Source organism: Oncorhynchus tshawytscha, linkage group LG03, assembly GCF_018296145.1.
Source record: "Oncorhynchus tshawytscha isolate Ot180627B linkage group LG03, Otsh_v2.0, whole genome shotgun sequence".
Classification (NCBI taxonomy): Eukaryota; Metazoa; Chordata; class Actinopteri; order Salmoniformes; family Salmonidae; genus Oncorhynchus; species Oncorhynchus tshawytscha.
The window spans coordinates 51,140,939-51,160,556 of NC_056431.1; the positions used below are offsets into that span (position 1 = coordinate 51,140,939).

At 49.2% G+C, this 19,618-nt stretch overlaps 1 protein-coding gene across 3 annotated transcripts in view; it reads right to left on the reverse strand.

The window, feature by feature from the left end:
• Nucleotides 1-19,618, reverse strand: part of LOC112238503 (voltage-dependent L-type calcium channel subunit beta-4) — a 58,264-nt gene that overhangs the window by 7,242 nt on the left and 31,404 nt on the right. For 2 of the 3 annotated variants that reach the window (XM_024407083.2, XM_024407094.2), the window contains 5 exons: nucleotides 4,921-5,040; nucleotides 4,537-4,659; nucleotides 3,739-3,869; nucleotides 1,916-1,992; nucleotides 909-928 (listed from right to left, as the gene is read on the reverse strand). In XM_024407083.2, the coding sequence (XP_024262851.1) occupies nucleotides 909-928; nucleotides 1,916-1,992; nucleotides 3,739-3,869; nucleotides 4,537-4,659; nucleotides 4,921-5,040 (471 nt within the window). The remainder of the gene's footprint in view (nucleotides 1-908; nucleotides 929-1,915; nucleotides 1,993-3,738; nucleotides 3,870-4,536; nucleotides 4,660-4,920; nucleotides 5,041-19,618) is intronic. The other variant, XM_024407088.2, reaches the window with a different exon arrangement.

Consider the following 19,618-nt stretch of genomic DNA (forward strand, 5'->3'; position numbering starts at 1 on the left):
GTTTTGCGGGTTCTATTTAATGAAGCTGCCAGTTGAGGACTTGAGGCGTCGGTTTCTCAAACTAGACACTAATGTACTTGTCCTCCTGCTCAGTTGTGCACCGGGGCCTCCCAGCCAACAAGAATAGACTGATGAGTTTCAGAAGAAAGTTATTTGTTTCTGGCCATTTTGAGCCTGTAATCAAACCCACAAATGCTGGTGCTCCGGATACTCAACTAGTCAAAGAAGGCCAGTTTTAATACTTCTTTAATCAGCACAACAGTTTTCAGCTGTGCTAACATAATTGCAAAAGGGTTTTCTAATGATCAATTAGCCTTTTAAAATTATTAACTTGGATTAGCTAACACAACGTGCCATTTGAACACAGGAGTGATGGTTGCTGATAATGGGCCTCTGTACACCTATGTAGATATTCCATAAAAAATCTGCCGTTTCCAGCTACAATAGTCATTTACAACATTAACAAAGTCGACACTGTATTTCTGATCGATTTGATGTTATTTTAATGGACTTTTTTTTAAAAATAAGGACATTTCTAAGTGACCCCAAACTTTTGAACGGTAGTGTATATATTTATAAAGAATATATGGGGGATTGGAAATGATGCAGACAATTACATTAATGGAAGCCACAATCGATTTGCAATATTAAAGCTACCCCCTAAAAAAGTTAAAAAATTAAATAAAGATAGTATAGTATTTATAAGAGATTAATTGGGGTGAATAAAGAGCAAGTATATTCAGTTAGTATTATTCTGTATGCCTGAAATAGAGATCGAAACTTGGATATGGAGGATGAAATGCCGACCGAAATTATGAATCTGGGTACAACCAGTTTCTTATTTGGTTACAGATCTTGGAGGTTACCTGTATGTGAATGAATGAATGAAAAGTGTGTATACTACTCACCACTTTCTGCTTCTGTTTTCCTGTAAAAATGAGAAAATAACTGATAAGTGTCTTTGAATGCAAAGCAGAGACCTAATACAATATACAGTACAAAACATTACAGTGATACCTTTTCAGTATCACAGTACTTTAATACCCAGTGGTTGGGTTGAAACATTTGATGGAAACATTTGAATTGTACAATGATGGATGGAAATAACTTATTATCACACAAATAAATGAAGTATTAAATATACAGTATGTATACAGTATATTAGTGGTCGAAACACTTTATTTATTTGTTGCTTCTATTCCAAACCTCCCTTTGCAGGTGGCAGCCATTGGTTGCACTTGATAACTAACTTTGAAGTTGCATTATCATATAAAAGTGTTTGGTGTCTTATAAAGAAATTGAAATAAAGATAGAGTATTATTTCAATGTATGCTTAGTAGCCCTTGCTATAAGTTGGAGAAGATCCTTTGATTTGGATAACCAGAGTTTGGGCTATATGGTTATGTTTCACTTAAAGCAAACTCATTGCATAGACATAATGCCTGTCCATAATCCTCTTGGAGGAAGAGGAGGAGGAGGGGACTGAGAGTGCATGGCCCACCTCATTCCAGTCCAAAACATGGCACATTCTGGAAGACACAAAGATCTCACAACTCCATATTCCATCCATCCAACCTCCAGCCACTGTTTCCCATTTGACATTTGCAGGTGCATCATTTTTAAGAAATTCTACGAAAATGTAACTATTTTTTTTTCTTCTGCTGGTGTAGAACAATAACATTGGGTATGTATACTCTGGTAACCATTCAGTTCATAGTGACGGGACCGACAGTTCTCACACTGGATTTGATATGTTAATAAACAACACACTGAGCAACAATGATATGTTATGTTAGAGACAGGGACAATTAGATCATAGCTCTGTTTGCTTAATGATTCCTTCTGACAAACAACTAATGAGACGTCGCACCTGGAGAGACGCCCTTCCCTAATAGGCTTCTGTCTGGAGGCTCACCTGCAGAGGGAGGGTTGGGTTTGAACCCGCCTGAAACCATGTCTCCTAGACTGGAGGAGGAATTCCCACTGGACTTACTGCAAGGCACAAAGGATAACAGACAGAGATAGAGAGAAGAATCATTCATGTGGAACACAGATAGTTTCATCACAGAGTCAAACAGAACTCCTATCCCCAGGAGAAACAGGGTCACTAACAATTCTCTGTCTTTAATCAGTCATTTTATTGCTACTTTAGACATCCTTGGTGTTTTACTGTTATTTTACTCTTCTCCGTTATTGCCGCTTACTTGTTTTTATCTCTTGAATTGTATTATTTTACTGTAAACTGTGTTGTAGTGGTAAATGCACTTCTAAAATGCACTTCCATGTTGAATATTTAGCAGTAGAATATAATTATCCAACAGTAGAATGTAATTGGATGAATAATATAAGTACATGGTAGACTATATAAGTATTGACTATACATTGTTCCAGAAATTATGATAACACAGGGCTGGAATTTAATTGGCTAATATATAATTTATGAGCCGTGATCGCCGTGGAGATGATATCTATCACGGCACTATGTTTTACCACACTGTTTTACCACAACTGTTGTATAATGTAACCCTCTGCAACATGAGGCCAACGGGGAATACAAAATGTCCTTTAAAATAGACAACAAATAGTTAAAGCATAACTGAATGAGGAAAATTATATATGATGACACATATAATCTCTTATCATATGAATGTCAACTAAGAAACACATCACCAATCTGTTATTATGAGTAATCTCTGATCTGTTATTATGAGTAACCTCTGATCTGTTATTATGAGTAACCTCTGATCTGTTATTATGAGTAATCTCTGACCTGTTTTTATGAGTAACGTCTGATCTGTTATTATGAGTAACCTCTGATCTGTTATTATGAGTAACCTCTGATCTGTTATTATGAGTAACCTCTGATCTGTTATTATGAGTAACCTTTGATATGTTATTATGAGTCACCTTTGATCTGTTATTATGAGTAACCTCTGATCTGTTATTATGAGTAACCTCAGATTTGTTATTATGAGTAACCCCTGATCTGTTATTATGAGTCACCTCTGATCTGTTATTATGCGTCCCCTCTGATCTGTTATTATGAGTCCCCCCTGATCTGTTATTATGAGTCCCCTCTGATCTGTTATTATGAGTCCCCTCTGATCTGTTATTATGAGTAACCTCTGATCTGTTATTATGAGTAACCTCTGATCTGTTATTATGAGTAACCTCTTATCTGTTATTATGAGTAACCTCTAATCTGTTATTATGAGTAACCTCTGATCTGTTATTATGAGTAACCTCTGATCTGTTATTATGAGTAATCTCTGACCTGTTATTATGAGTAACCTCTGATCTGTTATTATGAGTAATCTCTGACCTGTTATTATGAGTAACCTCTGATCTGTTATTATGAGTAACCTCTGATCTGTTATTATGAGTAACCTCTGATCTCTTATTATGAGTAACCTCTGATCTGTTATTATGAGTAACCTCTGATCTCTTATTATGAGTAATCTCTGACCTGTTATAAGTAAAACACATAGTCACAGCAGAGTCAGACCTGGAATGGAGAGTAGGTGGCTTCTCATTGTACTTTAGTAACTTTTTATAATAACTTTTATAAATGCTTAATAAAGTTGATAAATAGTTGATTAATGCTTATTCATGAAAGTTCTTATAGATTGTTAGCCCCTCTCCAATCCCCTACCCATCCTCTAACACAGCCCCTCCACCCAACCAAGCCCACCTCAGACCCTCAATACACCACCCCCAGCCCCTCCACCCAGGCCTTACCCGTAAGAGCGTGTGCCCCTCTTCTGCTCCTGCTGTAGACGAATGTTATCCAGTTTCAGAGGACTGGGGATGAATCCGATCTCACAGCCCTCCTTCACCAGCCGGCCAATCCACCAGTCATTACTGTACTTCTATAATGGGCAAGACAACATGAAACAACTCAATGACTGAAGTGTGTGTGCATTGTGTGTTTGTGTTTGTTTGTGTGTGTGTGTGTGTGTGTGTGTGTGTGTGTGTGTGTGTGTATGTGTGTGTGTGTGTGTGTGTGTGTGTGTGTGTGTGTGTGTGTGTGTGTGTGTGTGTGTGTGTGTGTGTGTGTGATGATGATGATGTGTTAAATAGACATTCACACACTATACAATATGTGACTATGGGAAAAGCAACACAAGACCAATGTCTTAGAAGAGCAGTGTGTAACAATCCACAGACATACGGTACTAACTCTATGCGACTCTGAAAGCCAACACAAAACAACACAATGACTCAGAATCAAACAGAAGAGAGTGTGTAAACTCCATAGAGATACAAGGCTGTATACACAGTCTATGTGACTCCATTGATTCCAAAGCAGGACATGCATTATTGATATTGCCATAATGGCCCGTGAACAGATGTGGCTTGAAGCAAACATAGGCTGTCTGAAATGGCACCCTATTCCCTATATAGTGCACTACAGTTGGCCAGAGTTACTTTTGGCCTCATGGGCTCCGGACAAAAGTAGTGCACTACATAGAGAATAGGATGCCAATTCAAACGCAGCCATAGCTTTAGCAGTACAGTGTGTTATATATGCTGTACCTCTTTAATGTGCAGGAAGTCCTTGGCATCGAAGGAGATGGCGGTTCCTGCCACAGGGACATCCTCATCCAGGGCTCCACAGTAACTGACGTTAGTCTTCACAGCAAAGGCCACGGCTTTGGCCTGAGACGATACAGGAAACACCATGTATAAGAAGAGTGCCTAGCCTAGGTAGATAAGCTCAACCATAACCCACAGGGCATTACTGGTTGCAAAGATGCCCATTCTGGTTTTAATTAGGTTGTAATAATGTCATTTCAACCAGCTTTGCCTACTGGGGCCTTCCCAATGATAGGTGCCTTTTTCTTAAGGTATATGCCTGTGATAGTACAATAACATAGCATAAGGCTACACAGTGGGACACCTAGCAGAAATATGTCTCACCTTGGCCTTCTCCAGCTGAACAGTGGCCTGCTGCTCCTTCTCCAGCTTGCCGCCTGTCGGTTCCTCCTCCAGGGAGACATCTGAGTCCGATGGTCGGCTAGTGTAGGAGTCAGCTGAACCCTGTAGTGGGACAAGATAACAGTTAGACAACAGCCAGACAACAGTCTGACAACAGTGAGATGGTCGGCTAGTGTAGGAGTCAGCTAACCCTGGACAGGAACAAGACATTATGACATTTGTCCCTGAAATATATTCAATATTGTAGCTGAACCACTCTGTAGTTCTCATTACTATTATGGCACATTTTTCCGCGCTTACACAGGTCAGTGAAGTTTGTGAACTTTTGCATCACTATGAAAGCTGTAATGCTGTGTTGAAAGCTGCAATGCTGTGAACAGATATTAGGTAAGTCTAAATGGTTAGCCTACTATACATGTCCTAAATATTACCAGAATGCAATGAATAAGCACAGAGTAGATGTGGCAGAGACAGGCCTACAGCCAGGTGCTACAGAGGGGGGGTCCGTACGTCATGTGGCAGGGAATATGCCTTTCCAAGCGGGATCAAAGGGACCCTGATTAAAGCTGGTGAGCCGTGCGACACAGTTCACAAATGTGAAGGAGAGAGAGCGAGAACAGAGAGACAAGGACGGCAGGCTGGCACACAAGTGGCAAGACAGCTCCCTTTCTACATCAATACCCCTCAGGCTGAATGGAGCAGAGTGGACTAGTGTTGGAACTGACAGTGATTGCCAGGGTAGATGACCAGTTTGACCACCATGATGTGTAGTTGGTCATTGAAACTTCCACAAAAACAGCAGTGAAATTATTTATCTAAAAGGTTCAAAGAAATCTTGGTCAAGATCTGCTGTCTTTTCTTGCTCGGTGCAACAAGGTTAATCAATCTTCAAGGCCCTTGTTCCTTTGTGTGGGATCTTTTGATTCCTGGATCAAAGTAGTCTATTTCTAATGCTTTCAATAGTCTCTTCACAGGAAGCTGATTAGAATGAGAGAGAGAGAGTGTGTCCCTGTCTCTGTCCCTGTGTGTTGCTTCCCTGGGTGGACGTGGGTACTGTGGCTCGGCCCACCACCCAACCTCAGGCAGTCTCATGTCATTACGATCAGAAGAGCTGCCCCCGATACCACGCACGCACGCACGCACGCACGCACGCACGCACACACACACACACACACACACACACACACACACACACACACACACACACACACACACACACACACACACACACACACACACACACACACACACACACACACTACCACTCTATTAACGCAACGAGTCAGTAGTTGCTGGGAGAGAGCCCGGTACAACACCCCCTCAGTCAGAGCGGGAAAGACGAGAGTGTGAAGAGGAGATAGAGGAAGATAGAGGGACAGACCGTGAAGAAAGAGTGAGTAGGGGATGAGAAGAAAGTGTGAGAAGGACATCAAAAGGAGGGGGAGCGGGGGAGGGAGAAAAGTAGAGAGAGGGGGAGATTGAAAGAGGAAGAAGAGGGATAGATAAAGAGAGACAGACAGGGACAGAGAGAGAGAGAGAGAGAGAAATAGATAGACAGGGAAAGGGTGACAGAGATACAGACAGAGAGACAGAGAGATTTCCCATCAGCCTTGTGAGCGACTCAGAACACACTGTCAGCACAGCAGCACAGCGGAGCCCCAAATGCCAGCACGCAGTGCCTGCCTGCTGCAAGGGGGTGGATGATTCTGAGGGGGGGGGCAAGGGGACTCTATTTCAGGCTTCCTGACGGAGGCAATGCTAGACATGATGACGATGATCACATCTACAGCGCAGTGTGCAGTCACAATGGCTATAACATTCACTCAGAGTGTTACAAAGACAACTGATATCTCAGTTCTGGGTCTTGATGTGACATGTGATGTTGCTAAAGAGTTGATGACAAGGCAGACATATGCACTCCTACCTCTAGACCTGCCCCCATTCCTGTCTAATAAGTAATACAATAATGACATGTAATATGTTACTTTCAAGTCCTAGGGTTAAATCTGTGGCTGTTTTGAATTGGCACAAACACTGGGCACATTCTCTTTGTGACATCTACTGATGTAACATTTGCTGTCTATCTGTTTGGTCTATAGGATACTGAACTGTCCTGCGACTCACAGGCCCCGCTGCATCATAGCCATCAGCCACTCGTCACCCCCTGCCCCTTGACCAGGCCCCCCAGTCAGTCACGTGACCACATGTTACATAACTGCAGCAGGCTGAGTGACGAGAGAGGAGAGCCACCATCATCATCATCATCACCACTGCTGCTGCTGCTACTACTGTTGACATCAATGTCCAGTCTGATTAATCGCCCTGTCCCCTTTATCTCTCTCTCGCCTTCTCTCTCCCTCCTTCTTTCTCTCTCTCATTTAAAAAAAAGTAATACTTTTTTTTTTAAAACCTTCATTTAACTAGGCAAGTCAGTTAAGAACAAATTCTTATTTTCAATGACAGCCTAGGAACAGTGGGTTAACTGCCTTGTTCAGGGGTAGAAGAACAGATTTTTACCTTGTCAGCTCGGGGATTCGATCTTGCAACCTTCTGGTTACAAGTCAAACACTCTAACCACTAGGCTACCTGCCACCCCTCATACCTCACCTGTTACGTTCACTCCTGCTCCCCCGTTCCGGCGCTGGACGTCACCGGTCTACTAACCACCGGTCCTGGCAACCCATCTTTACGCACACCTCCATCTCATCATCATCAGTCACACCTTCACTTCATTACTCCTTGATTACTTGACCTTTATATAGCACTCTTTTGTTATCAGTCATCAGGTGGTATTGCTTATGTTTCTATGTCAGACACTTCTCTTGTTTTGTATCGCTCCATGTTATTATTAAACTCACTAACCGCACCTGCCTCCTGACTCCCTACATCTACGTTATAGAATACTACCTCAACAAATGGAAGTAGCAGTTAACCAAGACATCTCCCAGATGGTCGGCGAACAGAGACACCTACTTCGTCAACACAATGACCAGCTGGCTCATTTGGGGACAGCTATGGATGAGGTCCTCCGCGTTCTTCAATGAGTCGACATTACTCAAGGGGCGTCATCTCCAAACAGAGGAGGATCTTCTACCACAAGTCGACCCAGCGAGCCAGTACCGCAGCCCATCCAGCAGTCCGTTCTGGTCAGCGATGCCTGATTGTCTCTCCTGGACAAATATGACAGGACTCCATTGAAATTCCTTGGCTTCCTACTCCAGTGCTCCCTCTATTCCGCTCATCAGATGGGAGCCCCCACCACAGAGAGGTCCAAGGTTGCCACGGTTATTTCTCTGCTGACTTGACCAGCGTTGGAGTGGGCCATGGCCATCTAGGAGAGGAAGAGATGGGTTCCTATGAGGGGTTCATGGCTCTCTTCAGGGGGGATCTTCGACCATCCACCAGAGGGCAGAGAGGGGGGTGAGCTCTTGTTCCAACTAGGGCAGGATGGCCAGACTATGGTGGAGTATGCACTCACCTTTCGGACAGTGGCAGCATCCAGAGGACGGCATGAGCTGGTGCTCCGCACCCTATTCAGAAGAGGATTGCGCGAAGAGTTCCAGACGGAGTTGGCTATGGCAACCTATCCTTGGACCCACTCAACGCGATGGCCATCCATCTGATAACCTTTTTCGGGAGCGTCAGTACCGCCATCGCCTCTCTCCCTCCTCCATTGATCATTCTGAGTCAAAGCCTGAACCCATAGAGGTGGGGGCCACATGTCTCTCCGTGGCTGAGCGACACCGTCATAGACAGCTGGGGCTCTGTCCTTATTGCGGACAGGAGGGACACCAGCTTCTAGGGTGTCCAGTAAGTTCTAACAGGGGGTCCACGGGTTAGGTGTGAGTATTCCATCATCATCACTTTCCGCTAAACCTTTCCTTGTAACGATTTCACTGGCTGGCTGTCCTTCATGTTTTGTTTCTACAGGTCTAGTGGACTCCGGTGCCGCGGGTGAATCTTATTGACCAGGCCCTCGCCTCCTCCATTAACATCACCTCATACTCACTCTCCTCTCCTTGCCTGGTTCAAGCACTGGAGAGTCAACCACTGGAATCTGGGATAATCACACACATCACAGCACTACTCACCCTCACCGTGGAATCCATACATCAAGTAAGCCTTCCCTTCCTCATCATCAGTGCACCCGTACACAAGATCATCCACCTGCTTACCCTTTCCCTGTGGTTCCACATCGGTTGAGAGTCCTGTGGTTACCCTTCAGCCCAACATCCCGGAGGTATACCAAGATCTTTGGGAGGTTTTTCCAAGACCCACGCTACCTGTCTCCCTCCTCATCGGTCCTGGGACTGTGCCATCGACCTGCTTGCAGGCTCTGAGCCTCCGTGTGGCCGCATCTACCCTTTGTTGGTGGCCTTCTTCTTCTTTGCCAAGAAGGGGGTAGGATTGTGCTCGTGCATCGATTACAGAAATCTGAATTCCATCACCAAGAAGTACCGCTACACTCTCTTGTTGGGGCGGGCCGCAATTGAACAACTCCGCGGGGCCTAGTTTTTCACCAAGATGAACCTGTGGAAGTGCCTACAATTTGATCCAGATCCGGGAGGGGGATGAATGTAAGACTGCCTTCAGCATGATGTCTGATCACTACGAGTACTTGGTGGAGTACTTGGTGATGCCTTTTGGATTAGCCAATGCTCCATTAGTGTTCCAGGCATTTGTCAACGAGGTGTTCCAGGACATGCTTGGACGCCAGAGAGTCGTGTATATTGACGACATTCTGGTCTATTCAGCTAGCTTGGAGGAGCACAAGTATTGCTTATGTTTCAATGTCAGACGCTTCTCTTGTATTGCTCCATGTTTGTTATTATTAACGCACTAACTTCACCTGCTTCCTGACTCCCTGCGTCTATGTTACATCATCCTCTGCTTACAGACAAAAGATTGTAGACAAAAGACCACCTTGATTTTCAGTGTCTTTATCCTTTTCCCATGCAACCTCAAGAACAGTAACATACGCTGGCTCCTGTAACGGTGTGGACTATGCCCATAATGACAAAGAAATACAACAAAGGAAAACATAAAACATGACTTATCATACTGTGACATGATACATGATGTAATGACCATATTCAGACCCTTTGCTTACAGCCTTATTTAAACTGAGACAAAGAGAAAATACCTTCATTACATAAGGATTCAGACCCTTTGAGCTCAAGTGCATCCTGTTTCAATTGATCATCCTTGAGATGTTTCTACAACTTGATTGGAGTCCACTTGTGGTAAATTCAATTGATTGGACATGATTTGGAAAAGCACACACCTGTCTATATAAAGTCCCATAGTTGACAGTGCATAGGCACAGATCTGGGGAAGGGTACCAAAATATTTCTGCAGTGTTGAAGGTCCCCAAGAACACAGTGGCCTCCCTCATTCTTAAATGGAAGAACTTTAGAACCACCAAGACTCTTCCTAGAGCTGACCGCCCGGGTCAAACTGAGCAATCAGGGGAGAAGGGCCTTGGTCAGGAAGGTGATCAAGTACCCGATGGTCACTCTGACAGAGCTCCAGAGTTCTTCTGTGGAGATGGGAGAACCTTTCAGAAGGACAACCATCTCTGCAGCACTCCACTAATCAGGCCTTTACGTTATGGTGGCCAGACGGAAGCCACTCCTCAGTAAAAGGCACATGATAGCCGGCTTGGAGTTTGCCAAAAGGCACCTAAAGGACTCTCGGACCATGAGAAACAAGATTGAACTCTTTGGCCTGAATTCCAAGCGTCACGTCTGTAGGAAACCTGGCACCATCCCTGCGGTGAAGTATAGTGTGGGCAGCATCATGCTGTGGGGAGGTTTTTCAGCGACAGACACTGGGAGACTAGTCAGGATCTAGGGAAAGACGAACGGAGCAAAGTACAGAGAGATCCTTGATGAAAACCTGCTCCAGAGTGCTCAGGACCTCAGACTGGGGCAAAAGTTCACCTTTCTACAGGACAACGCAGGAGTGGCTTCGGGACAAGTCTCTGAATGTCCTTGAATGGCCCAGCCAGAGCCCAGACTTAAACCCCATCAAACATCTCTGGAGAGACCTGAAAATAGCTGTGCAGCGACAAACCTCATCCAACCTTACAGAGCTTGAGAGGATCTGCAGAGAAGAATGGGGGAAACTCCCCAAATACAGGTGTGCCAAGCTTGTAGCGTCAACCTAACCTCCCCATCATCTGGTACAAGCCAAGTGTGCCACACTGGAACCTACATGCCTCTCCTCAACTGCCATCCAACTGATGATAGTATCAGAATTTGAATTTGAATTTGAAAAAAGATGTGATTCATTTGGAAGACAAAATGTATATAATGTACAGTATATCTGATAACTTGGTCAACCTCATCTGAAATATAATAAATAATTCACAAAGGACTTCCTCCAGCTCTACCATCTAAGATCATCTTCCTCAGACATACATTTAGGTTTTAATATGTTACTATACTGGCAGAAAAGAAGCTCTGGGGGAAAGGTTTTCTACACCAAAGCATTCACGGAATTCAGTCAGCTGATCACTCCAGTTTGGAACACATTATACAGCCAGCTGGTCTGTCTTCCCATTACTGCAACTCAGCAATACTGGAGAGGATGGGGAGACTAAGCAATACTGATCAAATCAAATCAAACTTTATTTGTCACATGCGCCGAATAAAAAGTGTAGACCTTACCATGAAATGCTTACTTTACAATCCCTTAAACCTACAGTGCAGTTCAAGAAGAGTTAGGAAAATATTTACCAAATAAACTAAAGTAAAACATGTAAAATAATTCAAGTAACAATAACGAGGATATATACAAGGGGTACCGGTACCGAGTCAATGTGCAGGGGTACAGTTTAGTTGAGGTAATTTGTTCATTTAGGTAGGGGTGAAGTGACTATGCATAGATAATAAACAGCGAGTAGCAGCAGTGTACAAAACAAATTGAAGGGGGTCAATGTAAATAGTCCGGTGGCCATTTGATTAATTGTTCAGCAGTCTTATGGCTTGGGGGTAGAAGCTGTTAAGGAGCCTTTTGGTACTAGACTTGGCGCTCCGGTACCGCTTGCCGTGTGGTAGCAGAGAAAATAGTCTATGACTTGGGTGACTGGAGTCTCTGACAATTTTATGGGCTTTCCTCTGACACCGTATAGGTCATGGATGGCAGGAAGCTTGGCCCCAGTGATGTAATGGGTCGTACGCACTACCCTCTGCAGAACCTTTTGAGAATCTGGTGACCCATGCCAAATCTTTTCAGTCTCCTGAGAGGGAAAATAGTTTTGTCGTGCCCTCTTCACGACTGTCTTGGTGTATTTGGAAAGATGGAGGATGGGGAGAGACTGGGGATACTAGGAGAGGATGGGGAGAGACTGGGGGATACTAGGGAGGATGGGGAGAGACTGGGGGATACTAGGGGCGGAGGGAGAGACTGGGGGATACTAGGAGAGGATGGGGAGACTGGGGAGACTGGGGGATACTAGGGGAGAATGGGAGAGACTGGGGGATACTAGGGGAGGATGGGGAGAGACTGGGGGATACTAGGAGAGGATGGGGAAACTGGGGGATACTAGGAGATGATGGGGAGACTGGGGGATACTAGGGGGATGGGAGAGACTGGGGGATACTAGGGATGATGGGGAGACTGGGGATACTAGGAGAATATGGGGAGACTATACTATGGGAGGATGGGGAGAGACTGGGGGATACTAGGGGAGGATGGGAGAGACTGGGGGATAATAGGGGAGGATGGGGAGAGACTGGGGATACTAGGGGAGGATGGGGAGAATGGGGATACTAGGGGAGGATGGGGAGAGACTGGAAATACTAGGGAGGATGGGGAGAGACTGGGGATACTAGGGGAGGATGGGGAGAGACTGGGGATACTAGGGGAGGATGGGAGAGACTGGGGATACTAGGGAGGATGGGAGAGACTGGGGGATACTAGGGAGGGTGGGGAGAGACTGGGGATACTAGGAGAGAATGGGGGATACTAGGGAGGATGGGAGAGACTGGGGATACTAGAGGAGGATGGGAGAGACTGGGGGATACTAGGGGAGAATGGGGAGAGACTGGGGGATACTAGGGGAGGATGGGAGAGACTGGGGATACTAGGGGCGGAAGTGGAGAGACTGGGGGATACTAGGAGAGGATGGGGAGACTGGGGAGACTGGGGGATACTAGGGGAGAATGGGAGAGACTGGGGGATACTAGGGGAGGATGGGGAGAGACTGGGGGATACTAGGAGAGGATGGGGAGACTGGGGGATACTAGGAGATGATGGGGAGACTGGGGGATACTAGGGGGGGATGGGAGAGACTGGGGGATACTAGGAGATGATGGGGAGACTGGGGATACTAGGAGAATATGGGGAGACTGGGGGATACTATGGGAGGATGGGGAGAGACTGGGGGATACTAGGGGAGGATGGGGAGAGACTGGGGGATAATAGGGGAGGATGGGGAGAGACTGGGGATACTAGGGGAGGATGGGGAGAGACTGGGGGATACTAGGAGAGGATGGGGAGAGACTGGGGGATACTAGGAGAGGATGGGGAGAGACTGGGGGATACTAGGGGAGGATGGGGAGAGACTGGGGGATACTAGGGAGGATGGGGAGAGACTGGAGGATACTAGGGGAGGATGGGAGAGACTGGGGGATACTAGGGGAGGATGGGGAGAGACTGGAGGATACTAGGGGAGGATGGGGAGAGACTGGAGGATAAAGGGGAGGATGGGGAGAGACTGGGGGATACTAGGAGAGGATGGGGAGAGACTGGGGGAGGATGGGGGATACTAGGGGAGGATGGGGGATACTGGGGGATACTAGGGTAGGATGGGAGAGACTGGGTTATACTAGGGGAGGATGGGAGAGACTGGGGGATACTAGGGGAGTATGGGAGAGACTGGGGGATACTAGGGGAGTATGGGAGAGACTGGAGGATACTAGGGGGATGGGAGAGACTGGGGGATACTAGGGGAGGATGGGAGAGACTCGGGGATACTAGGGAGGATGGGAGAGACTGGGGGATACTAGGAGAGGATGGGGATACTATGGTAGGATGGGGAGACTGGGGGATACTAGGGGAGGATGGGAGAGACTGGGGATACTAGGGGAGGATGGGGAGAGACTGGAGGATACTAGGGGAGGATGGGGAGACTGGGGATACTAGGGAGGATGGGAGAGACTGCGGGATACTAGGGGAGGATGGGGAGAGACTGGGGGATACTAGGGGAGGATGGGGAGAGACTGGAGGATACTAGGGAGGATGGGGGAGACTGGGGGATACTAGGAGATGATGGGGGAGACTGGGGGATACTATGAGATGATGGGGAGACTGGGGGATACTATGAGATGATGGGGAGACTGGGGATACTAGGGGAGGATGGGGAGAGACTGGGGGATACTAGGGAGGATGGGGAGAGACTGGGGATACTAGGGAGGATGGGGAGAGACTGGAAATACTAGGGAGGATGGGGAGAGACTGGGGATACTAGGGGAGGATGGGGAGAGACTGGGGATACTAGGGGAGGATGGGAGAGACTGGGGATACTAGGGAGGATGGGAGAGACTGGGGGATACTGGGGGAGGATGGGAGGATACTAGGGGATGGGGAGACTGGGGATACTGGGGGAGGATGGGGGATACTAGGGGAGGATGGGGGGGAGACTGGGGATACTAGGGTAGGATGGGAGAGACTGGGGGAGGAGGAGAGACTGGGGGATACTAGGGGAGTATGGGAGAGACTGGGGGATACTAGGGGAGTATGGGAGAGACTGGAGGATACTAGGGTAGGATGGGAGAGACTGGGGATACTAGGGGAGGATGGGAGAGACTGGGGGATACTAGGGGAGGATGGGAGAGACTGGGGGATACTAGGAGAGGATGGGGATACTATGGGGGATGGGGAGACTGGGGGATACTAGGGAGGATGGGAGAGACTGGGGGATACTAGGGGCGGATGGGGAGAGACTGGAGGATACTAGGGGAGGATGGGGAGACTGGGGGATACTAGGGGAGGATGGGAGAGACTGCGGATACTAGGGGAGGATGGGGAGAGACTGGGGGATACTAGGGGAGATGGGGAGAGACTGGAGGATACTAGGGGAGGATGGGGAGACTGGGGATACTATGAGATGATGGGGAGACTGGGGGATACTATGAGATGATGGGGAGACTGGGGGATACTAGGGAGGATGGGGAGAGACTGGGGGATACTAGGGAGGATGGGGAGAGACTGGGGGATAATAGGGAGGATGGGGAGCGACTGGGGATACTAGGGGAGGATGGGGAGAGACTGGAAATACTAGGGGAGGATGGGGAGAGACTGGGGATACTAGGGGAGGATGGGGAGAGACTGGGGATACTAGGGGAGGATGGGAGAGACTGGGGATACTAGGGAGGATGGGAGAGACTGGGGGATACTAGGGGAGGGTGGGGAGAGACTGGGGATACTAGGAGAGGATGGGAGAGACTGGGGGATACTAGGGAGGATGGGAGAGACTGGGGATACTAGGAGATGATGGGGATGGGAGGAGAGACTGGGGATACTAGGGAGGATGGGAGAGACTGGGGGATACTAGGGGGATGGGGAGACTAGGATACTAGGGAGGATGGGGGAGACTGGGGATACTAGGGGAGGATGGGAGAGACTGGGGATACTAGGGAGGATGGGGAGACTGGGGATACTAGGAGATGATGGGGAGAGACTGGGGATACTAGGGGATGGGGGAGATGGGGATACTATGAGATGATGGGGAGACTGGGGGATACTAGGGGAGGATGGGGAGAGACTGGGGGATAATAGGGGAGGATGGGGAGCGACTGGGGATACTAGGGGAGGATGGGAGAGACTGGAAATACTAGGGGAGGATGGGGAGAGACTGGGGATACTAGGGGAGGATGGGGAGAGACTGGGGATACTAGGGAGGATGGGAGAGACTGGGGATACTAGGGGAGGATGGGAGAGACTGGGGATACTAGGGGAGGGTGGGGAGAGACTGGGGATACTAGGAGAGGATGGGGGATACTAGGGGAGGATGGGAGAGACTGGGGGATACTAGAGGAGGATGGGGAGAGACTGGGGATACTAGGGGCGGAAGGGGAGAGACTGGGGGATACTAGGAGAGGATGGGGGAAACTGGGGGATACTAGGAGATGATGGGGAGACTGGGGGATACTAGGGGGATGGGAGAGACTGGGGGATACTAGGAGATGATGGGGAGACTGGGGGATACTAGGAGAATATGGGAGAGACTGGGGGATACTATGGGAGGATGGGGAGAGACTGGGGGATACTAGGGGAGGATGGGGAGAGACTGGGGGATACTAGGGAGGATGGGGAGAGACTGGGGATACTAGGGGAGGATGGGGAGAGACTGGGGGATACTAGGAGAGGATGGGGAGAGACTGGGGATACTAGGAGAGGATGGGGAGAGACTGGGGGATACTAGGGAGGATGGGGAGAGACTGGGGATACTAGGGAGGATGGGGAGAGACTGGAGGATACTAGGGGAGGATGGGAGAGACTGGGGGATACTAGGGGAGGATGGGGAGAGACTGGAGGATACTAGGGAGGATGGGGAGAGACTGGAGGATACTAGGGGAGGATGGGGAGAGACTGGGGATACTAGGAGAGGATGGGGAGAGACTGGGGATACTGGGGAGGATGGGGGATACTAGGGGAGGATGGGGAGACTGGGGATACTAGGGTAGTATGGGAGAGACTGGGTTATACTAGGGGAGGATGGGAGAGACTGGGGGATACTAGGGGAGTATGGGAGAGACTGGGGATACTAGGGAGTATGGCAGAGACTGGAGGATACTAGGAGGATGGGGATACTATGGTAGGATGGGGAGACTGGGGATACTAGGGGCGGATGGGGAGAGACTGGAGGATACTAGGGAGGATGGGGAGACTGGGGGATACTAGGGGAGGATGGGAGAGACTGCGGGATACTAGGGAGGATGGGGAGAGACTGGGGGATACTAGGGAGGATGGGGAGAGACTGGAGGATACTAGGGAGGATGGGGAGACTGGGGGATACTAGGAGATGATGGGGAGACTGGGGGATACTATGAGATGATGGGGGAGACTGGGGGATACTATGAGATGATGGGGAGACTGGGGGATACTAGGGGAGGATGGGGAGAGACTGGGGGATACTAGCGGAGGATGGGGAGAGACTGGGGATAATAGGGAGGATGGGGAGCGACTGGGGATACTAGGGAGGATGGGGAGAGACTGGAAATACTAGGGAGGATGGGGAGAGACTGGGGATACTAGGGGAGGATGGGGAGAGACTGGGGATACTAGGGAGGATGGGAGAGACTGGGGATACTAGGGGAGGATGGGAGAGACTGGGGATACTAGGGAGGGTGGGGAGAGACTGGGGATTCTAGGAGAGGATGGGAGAGACTGGGGATACTAGGGAGGATGGAAGAGACTGGGGGATACTAGGGGAGGATGGGAGAGACTGGGGGATACTAGGAGGGATGGGGATACTAGGGTAGGATGGGGAGACTGGGGGATACTAGGGGAGGATGGGAGAGACTGGGGATACTAGGGAGGGTGGGGAGAGACTGGGGATACTAGGAGAGGATGGGAGAGACTGGGGATACTAGGGGAGGAAGGGAGAGACTGGGGGATACTAGGAGATGATGGGGATACTAGGGTAGGACGGGGAGACTGGGGATACTAGGGGAGGATGGGAGAGACTGGGGGATACTAGGGGCGGATGGGGAGAGACTGGAGGATACTAGGGAGGATGGGGAGACTGGGGGATACTAGGGAGGATGGGAGAGACTGCGGGATACTAGGGAGGATGGGGACTGGGGGATACTAGGAGATGATGGGGAGAGACTGGAGGATACTAGGGAGGATGGGGAGATTGGGGGATACTAGGAGATGATGGGGAGACTGGGGATACTATGAGATGATGGGGAGACTGGGGGATACTAGAGATGATGGGGAGACTGGGGGATACTAGGGAGGATGGGGAGAGACTGGGGGATAATAGGGAGGATGGGGAGCGACTGGGGATACTAGGGAGGATGGGGAGAGACTGGAAATACTAGGGGAGGATGGGGAGAGACTGGGGATACTAGGGGAGGATGGGGAGAGACTGGGGATACTAGGGGAGGATGGGAGAGACTGGGGATACTAGGGGAGGATGGGAGAGACTGACTGGGGATACTAGGGAGGACTGGGGATACTAGGAGAGGATGGGGATACTAGGGGGGATGGGAGAGACTGGGGGATACTAGAGGAGGATGGGAGAGACTGGGGATACTAGGGGAGAATGGGGAGAGACTGGGGGATACTAGGGAGGATGGGAGAGACTGGGGGATACTAGGGGCGGAAGTGGAGAGACTGGGGGATACTAGGGGGATGGGAGAGACTGGGGGATACTAGGAGATGATGGGGAGACTGGGGGATACTAGGAGAATATGGGGAGACTGGGGGATACTATGGGAGGTGGGGAGGGACTGGGGATACTAGGGAGGATGGGGAGAGACTGGGGGATAATAGGGGAGGATGGGGAGAGACTGGGGATACTAGGGGAGGATGGGGAGAGACTGATACTGGAGGATGGGGAGAGACTGGGGGATACTAGGAGAGGATGGGGAGAGACTGGGGGATACTAGGGGAGGATGGGGAGAGACTGGGGGATACTAGGGAGGATGGGGAGAGACTGGGGATACTAGGGAGGATGGGAGAGACTGGGGATACTAGGGGAGGATGGGGAGAGACTGGGGGATACTAGGGAGGATGGGGAGAGACTGGGGATACTAGGGAGGATGGGGAGAGACTGGGGGATACTAGGAGAGGATGGGGAGAGACTGGGGGATACTGGGGAGGATGGGAGAGACTGGGGGATACTAGGGGAGGATGGGGAGAGACTGGGGATACTAGGGAGGATATGGCAGAGACTGGAGGATACTAGGGTAGGATGGAAGAGACTGGGGGATACTAGGGGAGGATGGGAGAGACTGGGGGATACTAGGGGAGGATGGGAGAGACTGGGGGATACTAGGGGCGGATGGGGAGAGACTGGAGGATACTAGGGAGGATGGGGAGACTGGGGGATACTAGGGAGGATGGGAGAGACTGCGGGATACTAGGGAGGATGGGGAGAGACTGGGGGATACTAGGGGAGGATGGGGAGAGACTGGAGGATACTAGGGGAGGATGGGGAGACTGGGGGATACTAGGAGATGATGGGGAGACTGGGGGATACTATGAGATGATGGGGAGACTGGGGGATACTATGAGATGATGGGGAGACTGGGGGATACTAGGGAGGATGGGGAGAGACTGGGGGATACTAGCGGAGGATGGGGAGAGACTGGGGGATAATAGGGGAGGATGGGGAGCGACTGGGGATACTAGGGGAGGATGGGGAGAGACTGGAAATACTAGGGGAGGATGGGGAGAGACTGGGGATACTAGGGGAGGATGGGGAGAGACTGGGGATACTAGGGGAGGATGGGAGAGACTGGGGATACTAGGGAGGATGGGAGAGACTGGGGGATACTAGGGGAGGGTGGGGAGAGACTGGGGATTCTAGGAGAGGATGGGAGAGACTGGGGGATACTAGGGAGGATGGAAGAGACTGGGGATACTAGGGGAGGATGGGAGAGACTGGGGGATACTAGGAGAGGATGGGGATACTAGGGTAGGATGGGGAGACTGGGGATAC